At 38.7% G+C, this 22,573-nt stretch overlaps 1 protein-coding gene across 1 annotated transcript in view; it reads left to right on the plus strand.

The window, feature by feature from the left end:
• The first annotated feature begins 2,130 nt into the window (after window positions 1-2,130).
• LOC126190948 (ras-related protein Rab-2) overlaps window positions 2,131-22,573 on the plus strand; it is a 45,375-nt gene continuing 24,932 nt past the window's right edge. Inside the window, exons 1-4 of the mRNA XM_049931592.1 lie at window positions 2,131-2,285; window positions 2,861-2,932; window positions 14,641-14,708; window positions 14,783-14,958. Coding sequence (XP_049787549.1) covers window positions 2,240-2,285; window positions 2,861-2,932; window positions 14,641-14,708; window positions 14,783-14,958 — 362 coding nt within the window. The 5' untranslated portion in view covers window positions 2,131-2,239. The remainder of the gene's footprint in view (window positions 2,286-2,860; window positions 2,933-14,640; window positions 14,709-14,782; window positions 14,959-22,573) is intronic.

Consider the following 22,573-nt stretch of genomic DNA (forward strand, 5'->3'; position numbering starts at 1 on the left):
TGTATGAATACAAATCCATCAACGTCAAAACAGTCACATCTAACAACACTCTCTGAAAGAGTCCACAACATTCGTCATTCCAGCCAAAAGCTATTTCGTTGGTGTCAATACTGCATTCAGTTTCTGGAGGAAGCAGTTGTCAGACATCGTATGACTTCCATTTCCTAAAGGAGTCTTTTTCAACATAGCTCTGCCTATGAGACTGTTATACCGCTCTTGTGAGATACTTGTTTCAAATATTTATATGAACTTCAGGAAAAGTTGATAATGGGTCCCATCATTGGCACATGTGTTCCACGTTTATAGCAATCTGATTTCCTCATGTAGGTGACAATGCTAATTGTTGGTCTGATAACTGTCAGACATAGGTGATATAAAAATGAAAGAAACTGGCATATTTCGTTTACTGTCATACTATAATGCTACATGGGAACTTCCTGGGGCAACTCATCAAACAAATCTAACGTTTTATAAGTGCAAATGTATGTAATGCGAATTATTTGTTGTGTGAACGCAAGAACATCATGCAGACAGCTCTCCAATGAACTAGGTACCAAATACTGCTTCTCAGTATATTTATTCCTTTATGAAATGTATAATAAATAATATATCTCTTTTTCAGACCAATAGTTCCCATCATGAAATCACTATTAGGAATGATAATAATCTACCTAATGATTAAAACAAGTTAATTTGGTCCAGAAAAGTATCCCCGCAATAGCACATATTTTAAATAACTTGCCAGTTGCCCTAAAACGTTTAACTACTAACAAAGTTTAACTACTAATTTTCGAGTGCCTATACCACTTATTGGTGTCTAACTCACTTTATTCTGTAGACGATCTTTTTAGTAGAACCCACTGATGTGTGTATTATTAATAATGTCAAATAACGTGAGTGGTACACCTAAAATTTGCCTTAGTTCTGCATTTTTTCAGTGCTGCAACGTGAACAATGTAGGCATTGTACTGCTGTCTGTTTGATGATGCATGGCTACAATAGCCTAATGATTCTCTTCTGCACTTCAGTGTACCGGCCTATACATTTACATGTTTGACACAAGTTTCTTATTACCTATTTAATGAAAATAAGCATCAAATTTATCTGCATCTATGAGAGCCATTTATTATAGCATCTGTGGCAGGAACATTAAAATATCTTTTTTCTTGTAAGTATATCATTTAGGCCCTTTCTTGTGTTATGATACGCTCTACATCCTTGAGACTGTCCTTACTATGGATACATGGACCGGAAAGTTTATCTAATCTAATCTAAACTACTATAATACCTCGCACTGTGCATGCATCACCATGCAGATTGCCAACTTAATTGAGACTTGTGCTTGGGGTTCACACGGTCAACACGAACCGAATATCCGTTCCCTTACTGAGAACTTATTTTATTCAGAAATGCATAATTGTTCCGATTAATCTATTCGACACATTTCTTGATGCCATATGCTGCTTATCCTGGGATTTGCGGTTACAGGATCATAATCATTATTCTCTTTCAGAAGGACTTAATTTCTACATCTACGGGCCTACTCTGCAAGGCATTGCGAACTTTATGACAGTCTTGATTTTTGTTTTACCTTCCTAATCTCTCGCCAATGAGGACAAGGCAGGATATCGCAGAACAGCAATCTTTATAACATAAGCCCAGCAAACTAGGAGCAGAGCAAAACTGGTTGGGGATATTAATGAAAGGATTTCCAGCTCCGGCATTCGCTTGGTGACCGAGAGAAGCGTCTGGAAAACCCCGTTCGGAACTGACGATAGGACTATTTTTAAATCAATATCGTACATTGTGCGAGAGCCAAAGCGCTCTAAATAGCGTTCAAAGGATGAATAAATAAATAAATAAAGATTACAATTAAAATGTGTGTGTGTGTTTTAATTCCATAATGACAAAATTATATTCTCATCAGTCAGTATACGTCACGAGAACAGAAGCATGAATAATAAATGACTCATTTATAGTCTTCTTATTATTTGACATTATTACAAGAAGGATATGATTGAAATTATTGCTCAGTAATGATCTGTGTTACTCGTATCTCAGCCTGTATAAAATGTTATTATTTACCGGAGTAACTGTAAATATTGGAGCAATATTTACTTTGTTGGCAGTGACAAAGACTGGGAACATCTCTGTCTTCTGCGTATTTATTTCGTGACGTAGAGGCTGTGAGGGTGTTGAGGGTTTCGTTGTGTCAGAAGTATAAAGAAGTGAAGAAAATATGTCTTACGCTTATTTGTTTAAATATATTATTATAGGAGATACAGGTAAGAATTTGTACGACATATTACGAGAACAAAAACGTTAAATACTGAAGATTTAATACGTTTTTGACTGTTGACATGTCATTTACTTGTAGTCGTATCTTTGTGTTTCACTACATAATGGAGTTGTTTTGCTCGAGAAATAGACGGAAGTGATCGTTTACATATAGTGAGCGGATTGGAATTATTTCTGTATACAGTTACCTCCTATTATTTTTCATTTATGTTATTGATTTTTTGGAAAACACCATGATCAAACGTTGTATTCAAGGTTTTAGATGACAGTTATTACTTACACGCGTCATCAAAAATGCGAGAGATACAGGGCAGATTTGGTCGTTATAAATTTTAAAATGTCACATCATAATGAACGAAACGGCTCCTTTTCCGAAGAATTCGACGGTAATACAATCAACGCTTATTTGCTTCCAAACAAGTCCGATGATTTTGACGATAACATTTGATACTTTTTCATTAGTCTCGTAGTCGATAAGTGTTAGCGAATTTGTTGTAAATCTCCATATAATTGGCAATGGCTGTGAACTTTATGTAACATATTTTTCTTCTTTCTGTTCCAGGCGTTGGCAAATCGTGCCTGCTTCTGCAGTTTACTGATAAACGGTTTCAGCCTGTTCATGACCTGACTATTGGTATGTCAGTGCGAAGGAGATATACTTCAAAATAAACATAATATATGTATTCTCTCTTATGTGCATGCCAAAAGAATGGCTTTTTAGTGAAAACAATTATAGACTAACATTTTTAGAAATAACTTTTATGAAACAAGCTATTTGGAGGGTTCAAAGTATTAATTTTTTGTGGAGTAGCAGGGTAATCTGTTGTCACAACTCTGTTGCCAGACTTGTATGTTGATGCTATAAACCGGTGTAGTTATACATTGGTAAAGGGGTAATGAGTTTACATGCTACATGTGAAGTGTGAGCCTATATTCAGTTGAGTTGTCGGAAATTTCCAGGCAAATTTTTGTTAAGTATTAAAGTGTAATTATCATAAAAAATGGTAATGAAATTTTCAGTTAACACTTTAACCCCACTGGGTGCTGTTGGTTAATAATTGGTATTTTGTTATGGTTTCCTTGAGAGGTGGGAAAAACATGATACCAAATGTTCAAAAGGAGCAGAAGGTGGTAAAACAAATTAGTAGCTTATTATTGTATAAATAATTTAAAAGCCATTCATCACAGTATATTTTATTGTGTATTGTGCAGCACCTTCATGAATTTAATCTCTTCTAAACATAAATAGTTGATGTATTATGGTAACACCTTAATTGGAATATTGTTTAAGTGTTAGGTGAAGTTCTGACTGGCAGAAGAGTATGCAAAGTACCGCTTGTTATGAAATATAATATTGTTTAGAGTAAGAGTGTTTAAATATGTACATTTCTGATGAGTAATTGGGAGGATTGGCAGTGGGACAGCAAGGAGATTCGGGTAGAGCAAGATGATAGAAAGTGTTATAGAGCATGGAAATGAAACTGAAGTGGCGAAAAATGGAAACAGGAAACTTTGACGGTGTATGAAATGGAACCACTTTTGTTTTTAGGAAGGGACCTGGGTAGTGAGAGGGAGCATTGAAGAGGTGGAAAGAGAATATTAGGGAAATGAAGTCGAATTGATGGATGAAACAGCAATAGAAAGGATGAGAAATATGAATATGTGACTGAGAGAATGACTAGTAGGAAGAGGTCATTTGAATAAGTGACTCTAGAGTGATGTGCACATGGAAAAGGTAGGTGTTCCTCACAGAGAACCACAGCATAATAATACTTTGTCACCAGATGGCTCTCTAGCAAAAAAGTTTCACCCATTCCCACTCTTGGCAACACTGGAACAATTTCAGCATGAGTATGCTGATTCTGGTACTCAGGCTCTCAGAATACTGTAAAACATGAAATACTACTGCCCTCTCTCGTTCAAGTAATATTTGTTGCTCAGTGAGTCCTGCAGTGATAAAATGAGTGACATCATTCATGCAGAAACTAGAAAAGGAATGCTAAATGTTTAACCCGCTTTCCCAAAGGACAGAGCAGCAGAATAGCATTTACCTGGTGCTTCATTGGGTATACTGTCACTACAGTAAATTATCACACTGTCAGCCTTGTAATACACAAACCACTTCAGTATGTCAGTCCGGGAGGTTATACAGCTGGCGTGCAGAGGGGGGAAGCTTCCTATCCGTGAAGTTCAGAGGTTCTGACATTGTGAGACCAAGTGAGGTGCATAGTCATCAAGATGCTGGATTTTTGTGCAGGATGACGGGTTGAAATTCTCATCCTGCCATCCATTGAAGCTAAATCCTGAGATGGCTCCTTTGAAAACCATATGGCTAATTTTCTTCCATATCCTTCACCCATCCAAACTTGGATTCCACCTCTAATGACCTCTGTCTTTGAAGCCTAAAACATGGCCTAGAGTGGTCAAAACCTCAGGCTGCACTATATATTCCAAGAAATGCCAGAGGATAAGGAACAAACTCCAAGCAATATTGAAAGTCCCTATTTAATTCTCGTACCACTGCAAAGATAAATTAAATAGGCTGATGGAGGCTTTTTAAGTGCAGAGAATACAGTATGTTATCTTGGATGGAGAGCAAACAGTTGAAGTAACTACAGGTGTTCCCCAGGGAATTGTGTTGGAACCCTTGCTGTTCAAGTTGAATAATAATGACTTTGCAGACAATAATAGTAACCTCAGCATTTTCATACACTAAAGTCAGGTCTGTCTATAATGTACAGCTGTCTGAAAAGAAAAGCTACACATATAGTCAGATCTTATGAAAATTCCAAAGTGGTGGAAAGATTGATAACTTGCTTTAAATGTTCAGGAATCTAAAATTTTGCAAATAAAATGAAAGGTTAGTACACTATGATGGAATATCACTCAGTCACAGTTTGAATACAAATACCTGAGCGTAAAAATTTAGAGGTACGAAATGGAACAATGAAATACGCTCAGTTGTTGATAAAAATGAAATATGCTCAGTTGTAGGTAAAGCAAGTGTCAAATTTCAGACCATTGGCAAAATATTAGGGAAATGCAATTACTTAACAAAAGCAGGTTGCTTCCAAAACACTCGTGTATGTAGCGGGTCCAGTTACTGCCAAGATTCTTTTGACTATGCTGCAGAAGTTTTGCGGGGAGGCCTTACACATCCTCCATGCATTCCTGATTTCCTCCCATGTTGTTTTAAAGTTTCTGGATCCATCAAGAATGAAATTCGTAGTCATCGATTTTCTTCGGGCAAAGAGGTGAACGCTTGGGTACAATTGTGGTTCTTTAGGCACCTGCAAACATTTTTCCATGAAGACGTAGACCATCTTGTCTCACAGTGGGATATACATATTAACAGTTACAGCAAATACTTTCAAAATGATAACTTTTTTCCCCATATGTCTCATTTTCATTTGATTGTCCCATATATCTTTGTTTTTAACACTTAAGAGGTAACCTGTGCTACTGTTTCCAGTGATCAGATTCCTTTGTTGGTCATGATAGGTTGCATATATAGCATCATATTCTGCAAACACTTTGGCTCATGCTAAGAAAGCAGAATATAAGATGCCACCACTGCTGATAGGCATGTAACTGATACTAGTCCAACAATACATAAATAAAATTAATCTGTTGAATGGCTCTGTGTGTGATATATGATGTGACTTACCAAATGAAAGCACTGGCATGCTGATAGATACGCAAACAAACACAGACACGTGTGTGTGTGTGTGTGTGTGTGTGTGTGTGTGTGTGTGTGTGTGTGTGTGTGTGTGTGTGTGTGTGCTAGTGCTAGTGTATACCTGTCCTTTTTCCCCCCTAAGGTAAGTCTTTCCGCTCCCGGGATTGGAATGACTCCTTACCCTCTCCCTTAAAACCCACATCCTTTTGTCTTTCCCTCTCCTTCCCTCTTTCCTGACGAAGCAACCATTGGTTGCGAAAGCTTGAATTTTGTGTGTATGTTTGTGTATCTATCAGCATGCCAGTGCTCTTGTTTGGTAAGTCACATCATCTTGTTTTTAGATATATTTTTCCCACATGGAATGTTTTCTTCTATTATATTCACATATATAATCTCCCAAGCCTTTCAGATACTGAACAGTTTTTGAAATGTGTGACAAAGGTGATCATGATGTAAACAACCTAGTAGTAATGACCCTTACAGGACACCAGCAGGAAATATATTGAGCTTCAAAAAGTTGCTAGAGGCAGTTGTAATTGGGTTATGAATGCTTATTGGGAGAATCAGTATTTGTGGCAACTATTAATTTTGATTTTCCATTGTATAGTAGTTATTTAGGACAACCAGAGTTATTGATGTTTGTGTTTGGATTATTTACAACAATACAGTATCCAATGAGGATTACAGAACACAGGGCAGCAGCCATTGACAATTTATTTTTTAACACAACAAGCTACAGTGAGCTGTGAAATGAGTAGTTAGTAAGTTATCTGACAACAAGAGCTAAATACAGGGCATCCATAAAGTCTGGGAACACTTTCAATTATTTATTGCACTAGAACTAAACATTGTACAGATATCATACATATGTCATTTTGGAGAGAAACCGTGAAAGTTTTTTTCCATGCATACCGCCACACCGTCGTTCGGTAATTTGCTGATAGTCAGCACTAGTTACAAACATGGCGAGTTCAGGTGCGGAGTGAGCTGTTTCATGAAATGGCCTCCCCGATCACCAGATCTCACTCTGCGTGACTTGTTTTTTCTGTGGAGACACATTAAAGTCTGGTGTATGTACTACCTCTACCATGTGATGTAGCAGAGTTCTGGGAGAGAATACAGGAAGTGACTACCACATTCGATGATGCCGTGCTGGGGCGGATATGACAAGAATTCAATTACCGTATTGACATCTGCCGGGTCACTCATGGTTCGGATATCGAATGTTCGTAAAAAAAAAAAAAAAAAAAAAAAAAACACAAGTTTCTCTTCAAAATGCAATATGTGTGACATCTGTACAATGTTTAGTTCTTGTGCAATAAATAATTGAATGTTCCCAGACTTAATGTACACCCTGTATTAACAAAGAATACACTAATCGGCCAGAACATTATGACCACCTGCGTAATAGCCAGTATGTCCACCTATGCCACAGATAAGTGACGATGCTTCATGGCGTGGAAGCAGTGAGGCCTCAGTATGTCACCAAAATCCTGTAAGTTCCGGGAAAGGGGGTGACAAACTCTGATATCAGGTTCAATCACATCCCAGATGTGTTCTATGGGGTTCAGATCTGGTGAGGTGGTGGGCCAGCACATCAATTGGAACTTGCCACTGTGTTCCTCACCATCACATTCCTGCCTTGTGACACGGTGCATTTATCTGTTGGATAAGTACCACTGCCGCCTGGAAACATCATTCATCATGAAGGGCTGTATGTGGTGTGCAACCAGTGTGCAATACTCCTTGGCCATCATGGTGCCTTGCACGAGCATCCACTAGACACATGGATGCCCCCATCAATGTTCACCCAGAGTATAATGGAGCCATTGCCAGCTTTTCTCTGTCCCATAGTACAGGTGTCAAGGAGCTGTTCCCCTGGAATACAACGGATTCACGTCCTCCTGTCAGCATGATGATGTAGTTATTGGGATTCATCAGACCATGGAATGCAATGCCACTGCACCTATGTCCAGTGCCAGTGATCATGTGCCCATTTCAGTTTTAGTTGCCGACATCGTGGTATTAACATAGGTGTGTGCTTGGGTTGTTGGCTGCGGAGGCCCATTGTTAGGAGTGTTTGATGCACCATGTGTTCACACACACCCTTTTTCTCTGCTCAGCAAGCTGAAGTAGACACATTTGAAGAAGGCATCCACTTAAATTTTACACTGGAAGGACTATTGTATAGAAAACTTATTTTAGTGTCACCAGCTATAATTATATGCTCATATCTCTATTCGAGACATGGAGCAGTTTAAATGCAGGCAATCCCTCCTACTTTAGGTGGTTGTAGAGAACACACATCAGGCACTTTCCATCAAGGGATTTGATCTCTATGAACATATATTCAACTTGTTTATCTCCATTATTGTTGGATGTGTGTAGCAGAGTAAGTGATAAGAATGTGTGTGTACACCCCTCCTTCCACTCGTTGTGTCTTATAAAGGTGTAGCTGTCTAGATTTACCAAACTGGTGGGAATACTTTGTTTGAGCCAGGACTCCAACCGAAGTATTACATGGATTTCTGTGTTGTGAAAGATGACAGGACTTGTCAACATGGGCTGACAGATTGCACATTTGTGTTTGCAGTACGTAGCGTAGTCTGTTCAGGCGCAAATGTCACAAGGGTATGGCTAGTGAATGTTGGCAACGCAGGAGCTGTGAGGGTGGGTAAATGATGCGTTCTGGAGCAACGCTTTGGGGAGGCAAGGAAGCAGGGTTCCCGGAAGTGGAGAGCAGCAGGTGCCGTAGAGAGAGGGAGGAACTATGGTCAAGGCCATCCACTTGTTGAATGGCTGACTGGAGACACAGGAAGGGATTCAGTAAACAGAGTTAGAATAATCTCTGTGCAACAGTATTGAAAGCAAAATAAATGGAATAAAATAAAAATGCACATAAGACAGTAGATTTATCATATGAAATCAGTGTCCTGTGAGAATATTGAAATAACAATGAAAATAATGCGCTAGATTAGTATTGGAGGTATGAGAGATGAGCAGAAAATTTGTAATTAGTACTAAAAGTAGACTTAACCAAGCAAATAACAACCTGAAGCTGCTTTAGTGGAATATTGGCATTAAAAGCAATAGAATCGAACAGAAAATTTATGATTAGTGTTAAAAGTAAACCTAAACAAACAAATGATAATTCAAAACTGTGCCAAAGAAAGTATTACAAAAAAGTTTCTTTACAAAATAGAGATAAAAATAAACACACAGACTAGAGGCAGCAAGAGTTCAGATATTTTTTAGTTTCTCAAGTACAGGCATTAAAGTTCATTTGCATTGCAGCCTTATCGTTTCCCATTTTTGGTCTTCACTATTATCCTGCTGCTGTTTGTCCACACATTTTGTAGCACTAACCTCAAGATTGCACTGTTCAAAATCTTTACTCTTTCAGAAGTGAGATCCAGTTGTGCGCCCTAAAACCACAAGGAAAAAAAAAAGTGAGATCCTCACGTATTGTCAGACTTGAATTTGCGAGTTTCTTCTTCACTCTGAAGTTTTTAGATCTTTTCCTGTACAACGCAAACTTCTGAATTATCAGTGTAGGTTTTACACCCCATTCTGTGACTTTTGTCTGTCATTCAGTGTCACCTGCGGGCCTAGGTTATCCGGGCAAGGCTGATCACTAATTCATTCGTATTCTCACTGTTGTTTTCAGGAATCCCAAACAGTCTGAGATTATTGTGTCTCTAGTATTGTTCAAGTTTGTCAAATTTTGAGATCAGCTTCTGTTCGAATAGTCGCGCCCTATCCTCAGTTTCTTTCAAAGATGTGTTTAGAGCTCAGATCCCGCTCGCATTCATTGCAGTTTATTGTTAAGTCATTTGCCACTTTACACACCATACAGATGTCTTGTTTAAATCATTTTGGTGATTTTACTATATGGTAAAAGACAGTATTATCTGTGTGTAATCCAAGAGGCCTGCCCAGATTGTCTTTTAAATCATTTATATAGATTAGGAAGAGCAGAGAGCTTATAATACTCCATAGACAAGCAATATGCCTAGAAGCAGCTTGTGAGGAACAGTGTCCAAAGCTTTCTGGAAATACGGAATGAATTTGAGATCACCCGTCGATAGCACTCATTCCTTTGTGTGAAGATACGAAGTTTGTAACTACTGTGGTGGCTGAAGATGAAGATGGTGGAAATGGCAACCGATTAAGACTGCAAGGGAAAAGCAAATATTATTTTTGTTGCCATCTTTTCTGTTTATTTGTATTAGATGTCAAATTTACATACTACCAATTTCAAACAAATACCTCCGGTTTCAAGCACTTTACAAGGATTCAGGAATAAATCTAAATCTTCAGTCCTTGTATGTATATATATATATATATATATATATATATATATATATATATATATATATACACCTAAAAACAAAGATGATGTGACTTACCAAATGAAAGTGCTGGCAGGTCGACAGACACACAAACATACACACAAAATTCAAGCTTTCGCAACAAACTGTTGCCTGCAGAGCACCTCTCTTGCAGAGTCTGCCACTTGTTTGCTAAACATCTCCGTAACGCTATCACGCCCTGTGACGTAACGCGCAGCTCTTCTTTGGATCTTCTCTATCTCCTCCGTCAACCTGACCTGGTACGGATCCCACACTGATGAGCAATATTCAACTATAGGTCGAACGAGTGTTTTGTAAGCCACCTCCTTTGTTGGTGGACTACATTTTCTAAGGACTCTCCCAATGAATATCAACCTGGCACTGCCTTATCAACAATTAATTTTATATGATCATTCCCCTTCAAATCATTCCGTACGCATACTCAGATATTTTACGGAAGTAACTGCTACTAGTGTTTCTTCCACTATCATATAACCATACAATAAAGGATCCTACTTTCTATGTATTCGCAACACATTACATTTGTCTATGTTAAGGGTCAGTTGCCACTCCCTGCACCAAGTGCCTATCTGCTGCAGATCTTCCTGCATTTCGCTGCAATTTTCTAATGCTGCAACTTCTCTGTATACTACAGCATCATCCGCGAAAAGCCACATGTAACTTCTGACACTATCTACTAGGTCATTTATATATATTCTGAAAAGCAATGGTCCTATAATGCTCCCCTGTGGCACGCCAGTGGTTACTTTGTCTGTAGACGCCTCTCCATTGAGAACATGCTGTGTTCTGTTGGCTAAAAACTCTTCAAACCAGCCACACAGCTGGTCTGATATTCTGTAGGCTCTTACTGTGTTTATCGGGTGACAGTGCGGATCTGTATCAAACGCCTTCCGGAAGTCAAGGAAAATGGCACCTACCTGGGAGCATGTATCTAATATTTTCTGGGTCTCGTGGACAAATAAAGCGAGGTGGGTCTCACACAATCGCTGTTTCCGGAATCCATGTTGATTCTTACAGAGTAGATTCTGGGTTTCCAGAAATGACATGATACGCAAGCAAAAAACGTGTTCTAAAATTCTACAAAAGATCGCTGTCGGAGATACAGGCCTATAGTTTTGAGCATCTGCTGTACGACGACGAACTACCTATGCTCTTTTCCAATCATTTGGAGCCTTTCATTCCTCTTAGAGACTTGCAGTACATGGCTGTTAGAAGGTGGGCAAGTTCTTATGCGTACTCTGTGTAGAATCAAACTGGTATCCCATCAGGTCCAGTGGACTTTCCTCTGTTGAGTGATTTCATTTGCTTTTCTATTCCTTGGACACTTATTTCGATGTCGGCCATTTTTTCGTTTGTGCAAGGATTTAGAGAAGGAACTGCAGTGCGGTCTTCCTCTGTGAAACAGCTTTGGGAAAAGGTGTTTAGTATTTCAGCTTTACGCGTATCATCCTCTGTTTCAATGCCATCATCATCCTGGAGTGTCTGGATATGCTGTTTCGAGCCACTTACTGATTTAACGTAAGACCAGAACTTCCTAGGATTTTCTGTCAAGTCAGTACATAGAATTTTACCTTCAAATTCACTGAACGCTTCACACATAGCCCTCCTTACACTAACTTTGACATCGTTTAGCTTCTATTTGTCTGAGAGGTTTTGGCTGCATTTAAATTTGCAGTGAAGCTCTTTTTGCTTTCGCAGTAGTTTCCTAGCTTTGTTGTTGAACCATGGTGGGTTTTTCCCGTCCCTCACAGTTTTGGTCGGCACGTATCTGTCTAAAATGCATTCTACAATTGCCTTGAACTTTTTCCATAAACACTAAACATTGTCAGTGTCGGAACAAAAATTTTTGTTTTGATCTGTTAGGTAGTCTGAAATCTGCCTCCTATTACTCTTGCTAAACAGATAAATCTTCCTCCCTTTTTTTATATTCCTATTTACTTCCATATTCAGGGATGCTGCAATACCCTTATGATCACCGATTCCCTTTTCTGCACTTACAGAGTCGAAAAGTTTGGGTCTGTTTGTTATCAGTAGGTCCAAGGTGTTATCTCCACGAGTCAGTTTTCTGTTTAATTGCTCGAGGTAATTTTCGGATAGTGCACTCAGTATAATGTCACTTGATGCTCTGCCCCTGCCACCCATCCTAAACATCTGAGTGTCCCAGTCTATATCTGGTAAATTGAGATCTCCACCTAAGACTATAACATGCTGAGGAAATTTATGTGAAATGTATTCCAGATTTTCTCTCAGTTGTTCTGCCACTAATGATGCTGAGTCGGGAGGTTGGTAAAAGGAGCCAATAATTAACCTAGCTCGGTTGTTGAGTATAACCTCCATCCATAATAATTCACAGGAACTATCCACTTCTGTTTCACTACAGGATAAACTACTACTAACAGCGACAAACATGCCACCACCGGTTGCTTGCAATCTATCCTTTCTAAACACCGTCTGTGCCTTTGTAAAAATTTCAGCAGAATTTATGTCTGGCTTCAGCCAGCTTTCTGTACCTATAACAATTTCAGCTTCGGTGCTTTCTATCAGCGCTTGAAGTTCTGGTACTTTACCAATGCAGCTTTGACAGTTTACAATTACAATACTGATTGCTGCTTGGTCCCCGCATGTCCTGACTTTGCCCCGCACCCTTCGAGGCTGTTGCCCTTTCTGTACTTGCCCGAGGCCATCTAACCTAAAAAACCGCCCAGTCCACGCCACACAACCCCTGCTACCCGTGTAGCCGCTTGCTGCGTGGACTGGACTCCTGACCTATCCAGCGGAACCCGAAACCCCACCACCCTAGGGCGCAAGTCGAGGAATCTGCAGCCCACACGGTCGCAGAACCGTCTCAGCCTCTGATTCAGACCCTCCACTCGGCTCTGTACCAAAGGTCCGCAGTCAGTCCTGTCGACGATGCTGCATATGGTGAGCTCTGCTTTCATCCCGCTAGCGAGACTGGCAGTCTTCACCAAATCGGATAGCTGCCGGAAGCCAGAGAGGATTTCCCCCAATCCATAGTGACTCACATCATTGGTGCTGACATGAGTGACCACCTGCAGATGGGTGCACCCTGTACCCTTCATGGCATCCGGAAGGACCCTTTCCACATCTGGAATGACTCTAAACTACCCCTTTTCCTACACCTTTCCAGCCTTTTCCTTCACTCCTTCTTTCTCCTTCAATCCTTCTACCAGGAGGAGGAGCCACTGGCTCTGAAAGCTTGCGCTGGTAAAACCTTTTTTATGTGTGTATTCTGCTGCTGCTTGGTGAGTAGATTTTTTTTATCTATCCATCTACGTTATATTGTCACAAATTATTTTTGTTTTAGTACATTATATTTAGTATCATTAATCTTTCCAATTGACCACACACAGTATTTGAAGGCAACAGTTGGAATTTCTTTGCCTATTTGTGAATTATTTAAAAGGGCAAAAATTGTGCTAAATTTTGTCTCTCAAATATCAAAACAAATGTGTACTTTTCAAATGTTTTAGGATTGACTGGTACAAAAGAACTATTGCAGTGATGGTCTCACAAAAGAGAAGTGTTTTGCTGATTCGTGTGGCCCTTAGTCATAGGTTCCATTCGATATTGCCATTTCACCACCCTAACTATAATATTCATTTTAAATATAGCATTGTGGAACACTACCTCTTGCAAAATACCACAGTGGTACTTTCCTTGGTATAAGGTCTGCAAACATGGCCACTGCAAGAGCAGCAAAGCCAAGTTATGAAAACAATCTTTATTTAACAAATACTGAAGAAGGGGAAAAAATTAATTGTTCAGCCTTTCACAGCCACCTTTTTGTAGAATTCACTGGATGTATGATTTTCATTATAGCTGTGTTAGAAATGAGATGCTTCAGATTTTTCAACAAGATGGCTAACCACTTCTAATTTGCACTATGTTTCTGTTTCTGAGAACACACTTTCATGTACTGTTACTAGTCGTAGCTGTAATTTTGTGTCTCTTATTTCTTTTAGTTATAGAATGTTATTTAATTTATGTAATTTGCAGATAGAAAAACTTAATGGTATCCTGTTTATCTTTGTTAACAAGATGAGTGAAATAATTGTGCAGCTTTATCTTTAAGCAAAGCCATCATAACTAGAAACTCGAAGGGAGGAAAAAAGTCGTAGATTGTTGAATTACTAGCATAAGTCAATTTGAGGGTGCAATGTGTAGTGATATTTTCTGGTCTGTGTAACTGAATTAATAGGATAGTAATACAAAGTACATTGTTTGAATGGTAGTGAAATAACTTTATAAAACTTGGTTTGTATTTTACAGGGGTTGAATTTGGTGCACGTATGATTACAATAGATGGAAAACAAATCAAGCTTCAGATATGGGATACGGTAAGTGACCAGCATTTGGTTCACATTAATAGGAGCCATTATTTCTTCATTGTATTCATTGACTAAGCTTTCAGGCAGGGCAAGAGGCTTTCCGCTCCATCACGAGATCGTACTACCGCGGTGCTGCTGGTGCCCTGCTGGTGTATGACATCACCAGAAGAGAAACCTTCAACCATCTTACCACATGGCTGGAAGATGCTAGACAGCATTCAAACTCGAACATGGTTATCATGCTCATAGGAAACAAGAGGTAGGCACTCAGTAAATATCATCATTAGTAGAACTTTGTTGCTTTGTAATGCATGTAGTGATAAAACCACTTAATGTGTAATAAATAATGTATAAAGTAATTCACACATAAGTGGGAATGGAGTTATTTTATATTCAGGTGCAAAAGTAAACAATTTTTTAGCTGTTGATTTTTATGTTATTACATCAGTTGTGATTTAATGTAAATTTATTGCTACATAATGCTCCCCCCCCATGAACCATGGACCTTGCCGTTGGTGGGGAGGCTTGCGTGCCTCAGCGATACAGATGGCCGTACCGTAGGTGCAACCACAACAGAGGGGTATCTGTTGAGAGGCCAGACAAACATGTGGTTCCTGAAGAGGGGCAGCAGCCTTTTCAGTAGTTGCAGGGGCAACAGTCTGGATGATTGACTGATCTGGCTTTGTAACATTAACCAAAACGGCCTTGATGTGCTGGTACTGCGAACGGCTGAAAGCAAGGGGAAACTACGGCCGTAATTTTTCCCGAGGACATGCAGCTCTACTGTATGATTAAATGATGATGGCGTCCTCTTGGGTAAAATATTCCGGAGGTAAAATAGTCCCCCATTCGGATCTCCGGGCGGGGACTACTCAGGAGGACGTTGTTATCAGGAGAAAGAAAACTGGCATTCTACGGATCGGAGCGTGGAATGTCAGATCCCTTAATCGGGCAGGTAGGTTAGAAAATTTAAAAAGGGAAATGGATAGGTTAAAGTTAGATATAGTGGGAATGAGTGAAGTTCGGTGGCAGGAGGAACAAGACTTTTGGTCAGGTAATTACAGGGTTATAAATACAAAATCAAGTAGGGGTAATGCAGGAGTAGGTTTAATAATGAATAAAAAAATAGGAGTGCGGGTTAGCTACTACAAACAGCATAGTGAACGCATTATTGTGGCCAAGATAGACACAAAGCCCATGCCTACTACAGTAGTACAAGTTTATATGCCAACTACCTCTGCAGATGATGAAGAAATAGATGAAATGTATGACGAGATAAAAGAAATTATTCAGGTAGTGAAGGGAGACGAAAATTTAATAGTCATGGGTGACTGGAATTCGTCAGTAGGAAAAGGGAGAGAAGGAAACATAGTAGGTGAATATGGATTGGGGGGAAGGAATGAAAGAGGAAGCCGCCTTGTAGAATTTTGCACAGAGCATAACTTAATCATAGCTAACACTTGGTTCAAGAACCATAAAAGAAGGTTGTATACCTGGAAGAATCCTGGAGATACTAAAAGGTATCAGATAGATTATATAATGGTAAGACAGAGATTTAGGAACCAGGTTTTAAATTGTAAGACATTTCCTGGGCCAGATGTGGATTCTGACCACAATCTATTGGTTATGAACTGCAGATTGAAACTGAAGAAACTGCAAAAAGGTGGGAATTTAAGGAGATGGGACCTGGATAAACTGAAAGAACCAGAGGTTGTAGAGAGTTTCAGGGAGAGCATAAGGGAACAATTGACAGGAATGGGGGAAAGAAATACAGTAGAAGAAGAATGGGTAGCTCTGAGGGATGAAGTAGTGAAGGCAGCAGAGGATCAAGTAGGTAAAAAGACGAGGGCTAATAGAAATCCTTGAGTAACAGAAGAAATATTGAATTTAATTGATGAAAGGAGAAAATATAAAAATGCAGTAAATGAAGCAGGCAAAAAGGAATACAAACGTCTCAAAAATATCGACAGGAAGTGCAAAATGGCTAAGCAGGGATGGCTAGAGGACAAATGTAAGGATGTAGAGGCTTGTCTCACTAGGGGTAAGATAGATACTGCCTACAGGAAAATTAAAGAGACCTTTGGAGAGAAGAGAACCACTTGTATGAATATCAAGAGCTCAGATGGCAACCCAGTTCTAAGCAAAGAAGGGAAGGCAGAAAGGTGGAAGGAGTATATAGAGGGTTTATACAAGGGCGATGTACTTGAGGACAATATTATGGAAATGGAAGAGGATGTAGATGAAGACGAAATGGGAGATAAGATACTGCGTGAAGAGTTTGACAGAGCACTGAAAGACCTGAGTCGAAACAAGGCCCCGGGAGTAGACAACATTCCATTTGAACTACTGATGGCCTCGTGAGAGCCAGTCATGACAAAACTCTACCATCTGGTGAGCAAGATGTATGAGACAGGCGAAATACCCTCAGACTTCAAGAAGAATATAATAATTCCAATCCCAAAGAAAGCAGGTGTTGACAGATGTGAAAATTATCGAACTATCAGTTTAATAAGTCACAGCTGCAAAATTCTAACGCGAATTCTTTACAGACGAATGGAAAAACTGGTAGAAGCCGACCTCGGGGAAGATCAGTTTGGATTCCGTAGAAATGTTGGAACACGTGAGGCAATACTGACCTTACGACTTATCTTAGAAGAAAGATTAAGAAAAGGCAAACCTACGTTTCTAGCATTTGTAGACTTAGAGAAAGCTTTTGACAATGTTAACTGGAATACTCTCTTTCAAATTCTGAAGGTGGCAGGGGTAAAATACAGGGAGCGAAAGGCTATTTACAGTTTGTACAGAAACCAGATGGCAGTTATAAGAGTCGAGGGGCATGAAAGGGAAGCAGTGGTTGGGAAAGGAGTAAGACAGGGTTGTAGCCTCTCCCCGATGTTATTCAATCTGTATATTGAGCAAGCAGTGAAGGAAACAAAAAGAAAAATTCGGAGTAGGTATTAAAATTCATGGAGAAGAAGTAAAAACTTTGAGGTTCGCCGATGACATTGTAATTCTGTCAGAGACAGCAAAGGACTTGGAAGAGCAGTTGAACGGGATGGACAGTGTCTTGAAAGGAGGATATAAGATGAACATCAACAAAAGCAAAACGAGGATAATGGAATGTAGTCAAATTAAGTCGGGTGATGCTGAGGGAATTAGATTAGGAAATGAGAAACTTAAAGTAGTAAAGGAGTTTTGCTATTTAGGGAGTAAAATAACTGATGATGGCCGAAGTAGAGAGGATATAAAATGTAGACTGGCAATGGCAAGGAAAGCGTTTCTCAAGAAGAGGAATTTGTTAACATCAAGTATAGATTTAAGTGTGAGGAAGTCATTTCTGAAAGTATTTGTATGGAGTGTAGCCATGTATGGAAGTGAAACATGGACGATAACTAGTTTGGACAAGAAGAGAATAGAAGCTTTCGAAATGTGGTGCTACAGAAGAATCCTGAAGATAAGATGGGTAGATCATGTAACTAATGAGGAGGTATTGAATAGGATTGGGGAGAAGAGAAGTTTGTGGCACAACTTGACTAGAAGAAGGGATCGTTTGGTAGGACATGTTTTGAGGCATCAAGGGATCACAAATTTAGCGTTGGAGGGCAGTGTGGAGGGTAAAAATCGTAGAGGGAGACCAAGAGATGAATACACTAAGCAGATTCAGAAGGATGTAGGTTGCAGTAGGTACTGGGAGATGAAGAAGCTTGCACAGGATAGAGTAGCATGGAGAGCTGCATCAAACCAGTCTCAGGACTGAAGACCACAACAACAACAACAACACATAATGCTCAACAGGAAGTTACTGGTTTGTTGTTTTTCAGTCTAATAAGATTGTAGAATTTCAGCTCCAAAAGTTAAAATGGTTACTTATTTGAAAACTGTCAGTAACACGAGTTTTTAAACTCGTGTAACATTTCCAAGACTGTTAGTTATCAGCTACCATTGAGCCCTGTTTTGTAAAATATGACACCTTTGTTAGTCTGTGCGGCAGCTATAAACAGCAAAATGTTGGAATACTAAAATGATACTGTTTTTACATATTCTTTATGAATAGATGATTCTTAGACCTACCATCTGTTCTGGCAACAGTATCTTTCATCGGTGGTGTCTCATGAGCGTAATATGTGCATTCTATTTCACTAACAGAGCAAGTGCTATGTAGATGTCACCATTTTGTCCATCATATATTGTCCAGTTCTTATTTCATGTATGTCAACTCAATCTTGACAACAAAGTTGGAAAACCTCAACATTTTCTTTCCAATATTCTGCTTGGTAATAGTATTTCAGTTGTTACATTTTAGCCTATATGGGCTTCAGTTCCTCCCTGGAAAAAAAAAAAAACTGTATATAAGAGTTCTGTATAGTGCATGGCCTTACCTTGATCATTATTCTTCTGAAGTTGAGAGGTACAATGTTTGAAGAATAATTGACTGCTGGATTGAAGGTTCAATGACTATACTCAGACCCTTATTGTGTTGTGCATCAACCTTATGTGGTGTGTTCTATTTTCCCTCAACAAAGATCAAAATATTGATGAAAGTGAAAGTGTAAAAGTATAATGGTAACAGAAAACATTGAAACTATATTTGACGTATCAGCGATTTAGAGATTGAATGCAATATGGGACAATACTGATCTGTGATGTGAACTGTTATTTGGAGATTGCCATCTACTCACTTCTTATTCAAGGCTACTGTAACAAACACTAATTAACAGCTTGGAAAGCTCCAGAAGCTGAAGATTATAAATCTTTTCTGTCAGTTGTTTGTCAGCTTACTTACATTTTTAATTTTAGCAGTTAGTGAGAACACTGTTGCCCTCCGTTGTGGTGCTGAAACACAAATAACCCTTAACCACATGCAGTAAAATGGTTTATGAAGTACAGATGTAGAACATAGCTATTATATCGACTTTTTTACTTTACAATTTGAATCAGGAATGAGATGTCAGTGTGATTTTTTTATTTATTTATTACTTGTCATTAGCCAACATTTGTTGAAATAGACAGTTTTGACATTACTTTTGATAGTGAATCTAAAATTGGGAAACTATGTACATTCAGATTACATTACATGAAGATAGTTATTCTCTACATTATAATTCCTTAACACCATAGTTACTCTTTACTACATTCCAATTCCTTTACACCATAGTTACTCTCACTCTCTACTACATTCTAATTCCTTTACATCATAGATACACTTATCAGCTAACAATTTGTGCAGCTGCTTCTTGAAGGCATCACCTTGTAGGTCTTTCAGTGATTGTGGTAACTTGTTATATAATTTTAATCCTGTTTGCTTAAAGCTACTTTGGACCTTAGATAGCCTAGTAAAGTCTACATCAAGATTGTTTTTATATCTGGTATCATGTGAATGAACATCTGTTCTGGAAGGTAAGGTATGTATTTGTTTTTTTATGGAAAGAAGACACGTTTTTATATACAGAGAAGGTAATGTTAAGATGTTAAGTTCCTTAAAGTGCTTTCGACATGATTCTTGGCTTTTAATACCTGTAATTGCCCTAATTGCTTTCTTCTGCCACATGAACACTGTCCGAGCACCAGTTGATTTGCCCCATAATTTTATTCCGTACTGTAAGTGAGATTCAAAGAAGGCATAATAAGAAGATAAAAGTTGTTTACTGCTAACTAATGTTTTTAGTTTCCTTAACAAAAAGACTACTCTAGATAGTCTGGTACGTAACAGTTCTGTGTGGGTGTTCCATGCTAATTTCGGGTCCAGGTGGATTCCTAGAAGTCTTACAGAGTCAGACTCATTTAATTTTTCCTGTAGATTGTGCAAGAAGAAATACATAGTTTGTCTTGCTACTGTTGAGTATCAGCTTGTTACTGTGGAGCCATATGGCAGACTTTTCAAGCATTACTTTTGTTTGTTTCTTCACTTCCTCCAATTTGTTATCTGAGGTAATCAGGGTTGTGTCGTCAGCATATATTATTGACTTGTGAAGCATGAAAGTAGGCAAGTCATTCATGTATACCAGGAAGAGAGAAGGTCCAAGCACTGAGCCTTGTGGCACGCCTCTTACAACTGGTAGGGCATTTGATTGCTGGCTATTTACTATAACTACCTGAGTTCTGTTTGTCAGGTATGATCTGATTAGTGCCAGTTCATTATTTTTGACACCATAGCACTCTAGTTTATTTATTAGTATTTCATGGGATACAGTATCAAATGCTTTACTCAGATCTAGTAGTACAGCACAAGTGATGGAATTGTTCTCAAAGCCATCAAGTATGTCTGTCACAAGAGTTTCTACTGCATTTATTGTAGACAATCCTGGCCTAAAACCAAAGAGCGAGGAGGAAAAAAGATTTTGTTCATCAAAGTAGTTGCAAAGTTGTGTTTTAATGCAGCATTCTATTATCTTGGATAATATAGGTATGAGGGATATTGGACGGTAACTTTCAGGTTTGTTTTTTTCTCCTTTATTATAGATTGGGATAACAATAGTAGCCTTCAGGACCTCAGGAAATTTTCCAACTGTAAAAGTACTATTGATCAGAAAGGTAAGAGGGGCAACAATAATGTCAATTATTTGTTTGAAGATGGTGTTGGAGATGCCATAGAGATCTTCTCTGTATGAGCCATGTAGGTTTGTGACGACTTTGTATACAGTTTGGCAGGTCACCTGTTTCCATGTAAAGGATAAGTTATTTAGGTCAGGAATGTTGTAGGTAAAACTTTTAGAAGTTGCATCATCTGGTGCAGAGGTAGCAGTAGCTTCAAACTTAGTACTGTTAACAAAAAATTCATTTAATTTTTCTGGCACTATTGGGATTTCTTGTCTGTTTTTATGCTTCCCTGCTATTTTGTTTATTACCTGCCAGGCTGCTTTGCATTTGTTGCTGGAGTTTTCAATGAAAGCATCATTGGCTCTCTGCTTTGCTGTCTGTATTTCAGTTCTATACTTCTTCCTGGCTTCTTTATACCTCTGCTTCGATTCTAGGTTACTAGTTTTAGCCATGTTATGTAGGGCAATAAGTGTGTTTCTCAGGTCGTGCAGTTCAGGAGTGAACCAGTTGTGCTTCTTTTTTCTATTTGGTGCACCGTCTATTTTCATCTTTTTGATTATTTGTGGGCAACAGTTTTGAACTAAGCTTGTTAGTGTGTTCATGAATAAGTTAAAAGTATTATCGTTGTTATTACAATTATATACTCTGTCCCACTCAACTTCTGATAATTTTTGCCTTAACTTTGTAATGTTGTCAGGATATAATAATCTGATTCTCTTAATGTGTTCAGGTTGCTGAGTAGGATAGTTTTCACAGTTGACCGTTAGCCATAGTCTGTCATGGTCAGATAGAACTGGATTTATCACTCCGTACTGACAATCGTCTTTTGTCAAATTGGAGATTATGTTATCGAGGCAGGCATCTAATCTGGTTGGCTTGTTATTCATACAGTACAAGCTGTTAGACCTTAACATGTTTTGAAAGTGGTTGACAGTTGGTGTTTTTAGTCGTATGACTATATTAATGCCACCAATGTATGCTATCTTGTGGTGTCTGTATTTTACCAGCAGGTACTTATTTAAAGTCTCCATTTAGTCAATAAACTGATGAATATCAGAGCTAGGAGTGCGATAAATAGAGATGATAACTAATTTAAGTTTGGGAAGCAATAATGCAGCAATTTCAAAAAGTTGCTCTTTGCAAAAATGATCAACTTTTTGTGCTACATATTCAATGTTAGTTTCTCTTTATAAAAATAGCGACTCCTCCATGACTACTTTTGGTTCTACAATATGAGCTTGCTAATTCAAATCCTTCTGGGGTATACAGGGCAATTTCAGCTGGTGTGAGCCAGTGTTCATTTACACAGAAAACATGACATGGGTTTGGACTGAGGA

The sequence above is a fragment of the Schistocerca cancellata genome, chromosome 6 (genome assembly GCF_023864275.1).
Source record: "Schistocerca cancellata isolate TAMUIC-IGC-003103 chromosome 6, iqSchCanc2.1, whole genome shotgun sequence".
NCBI classification, from domain to species: Eukaryota; Metazoa; Arthropoda; class Insecta; order Orthoptera; family Acrididae; genus Schistocerca; species Schistocerca cancellata.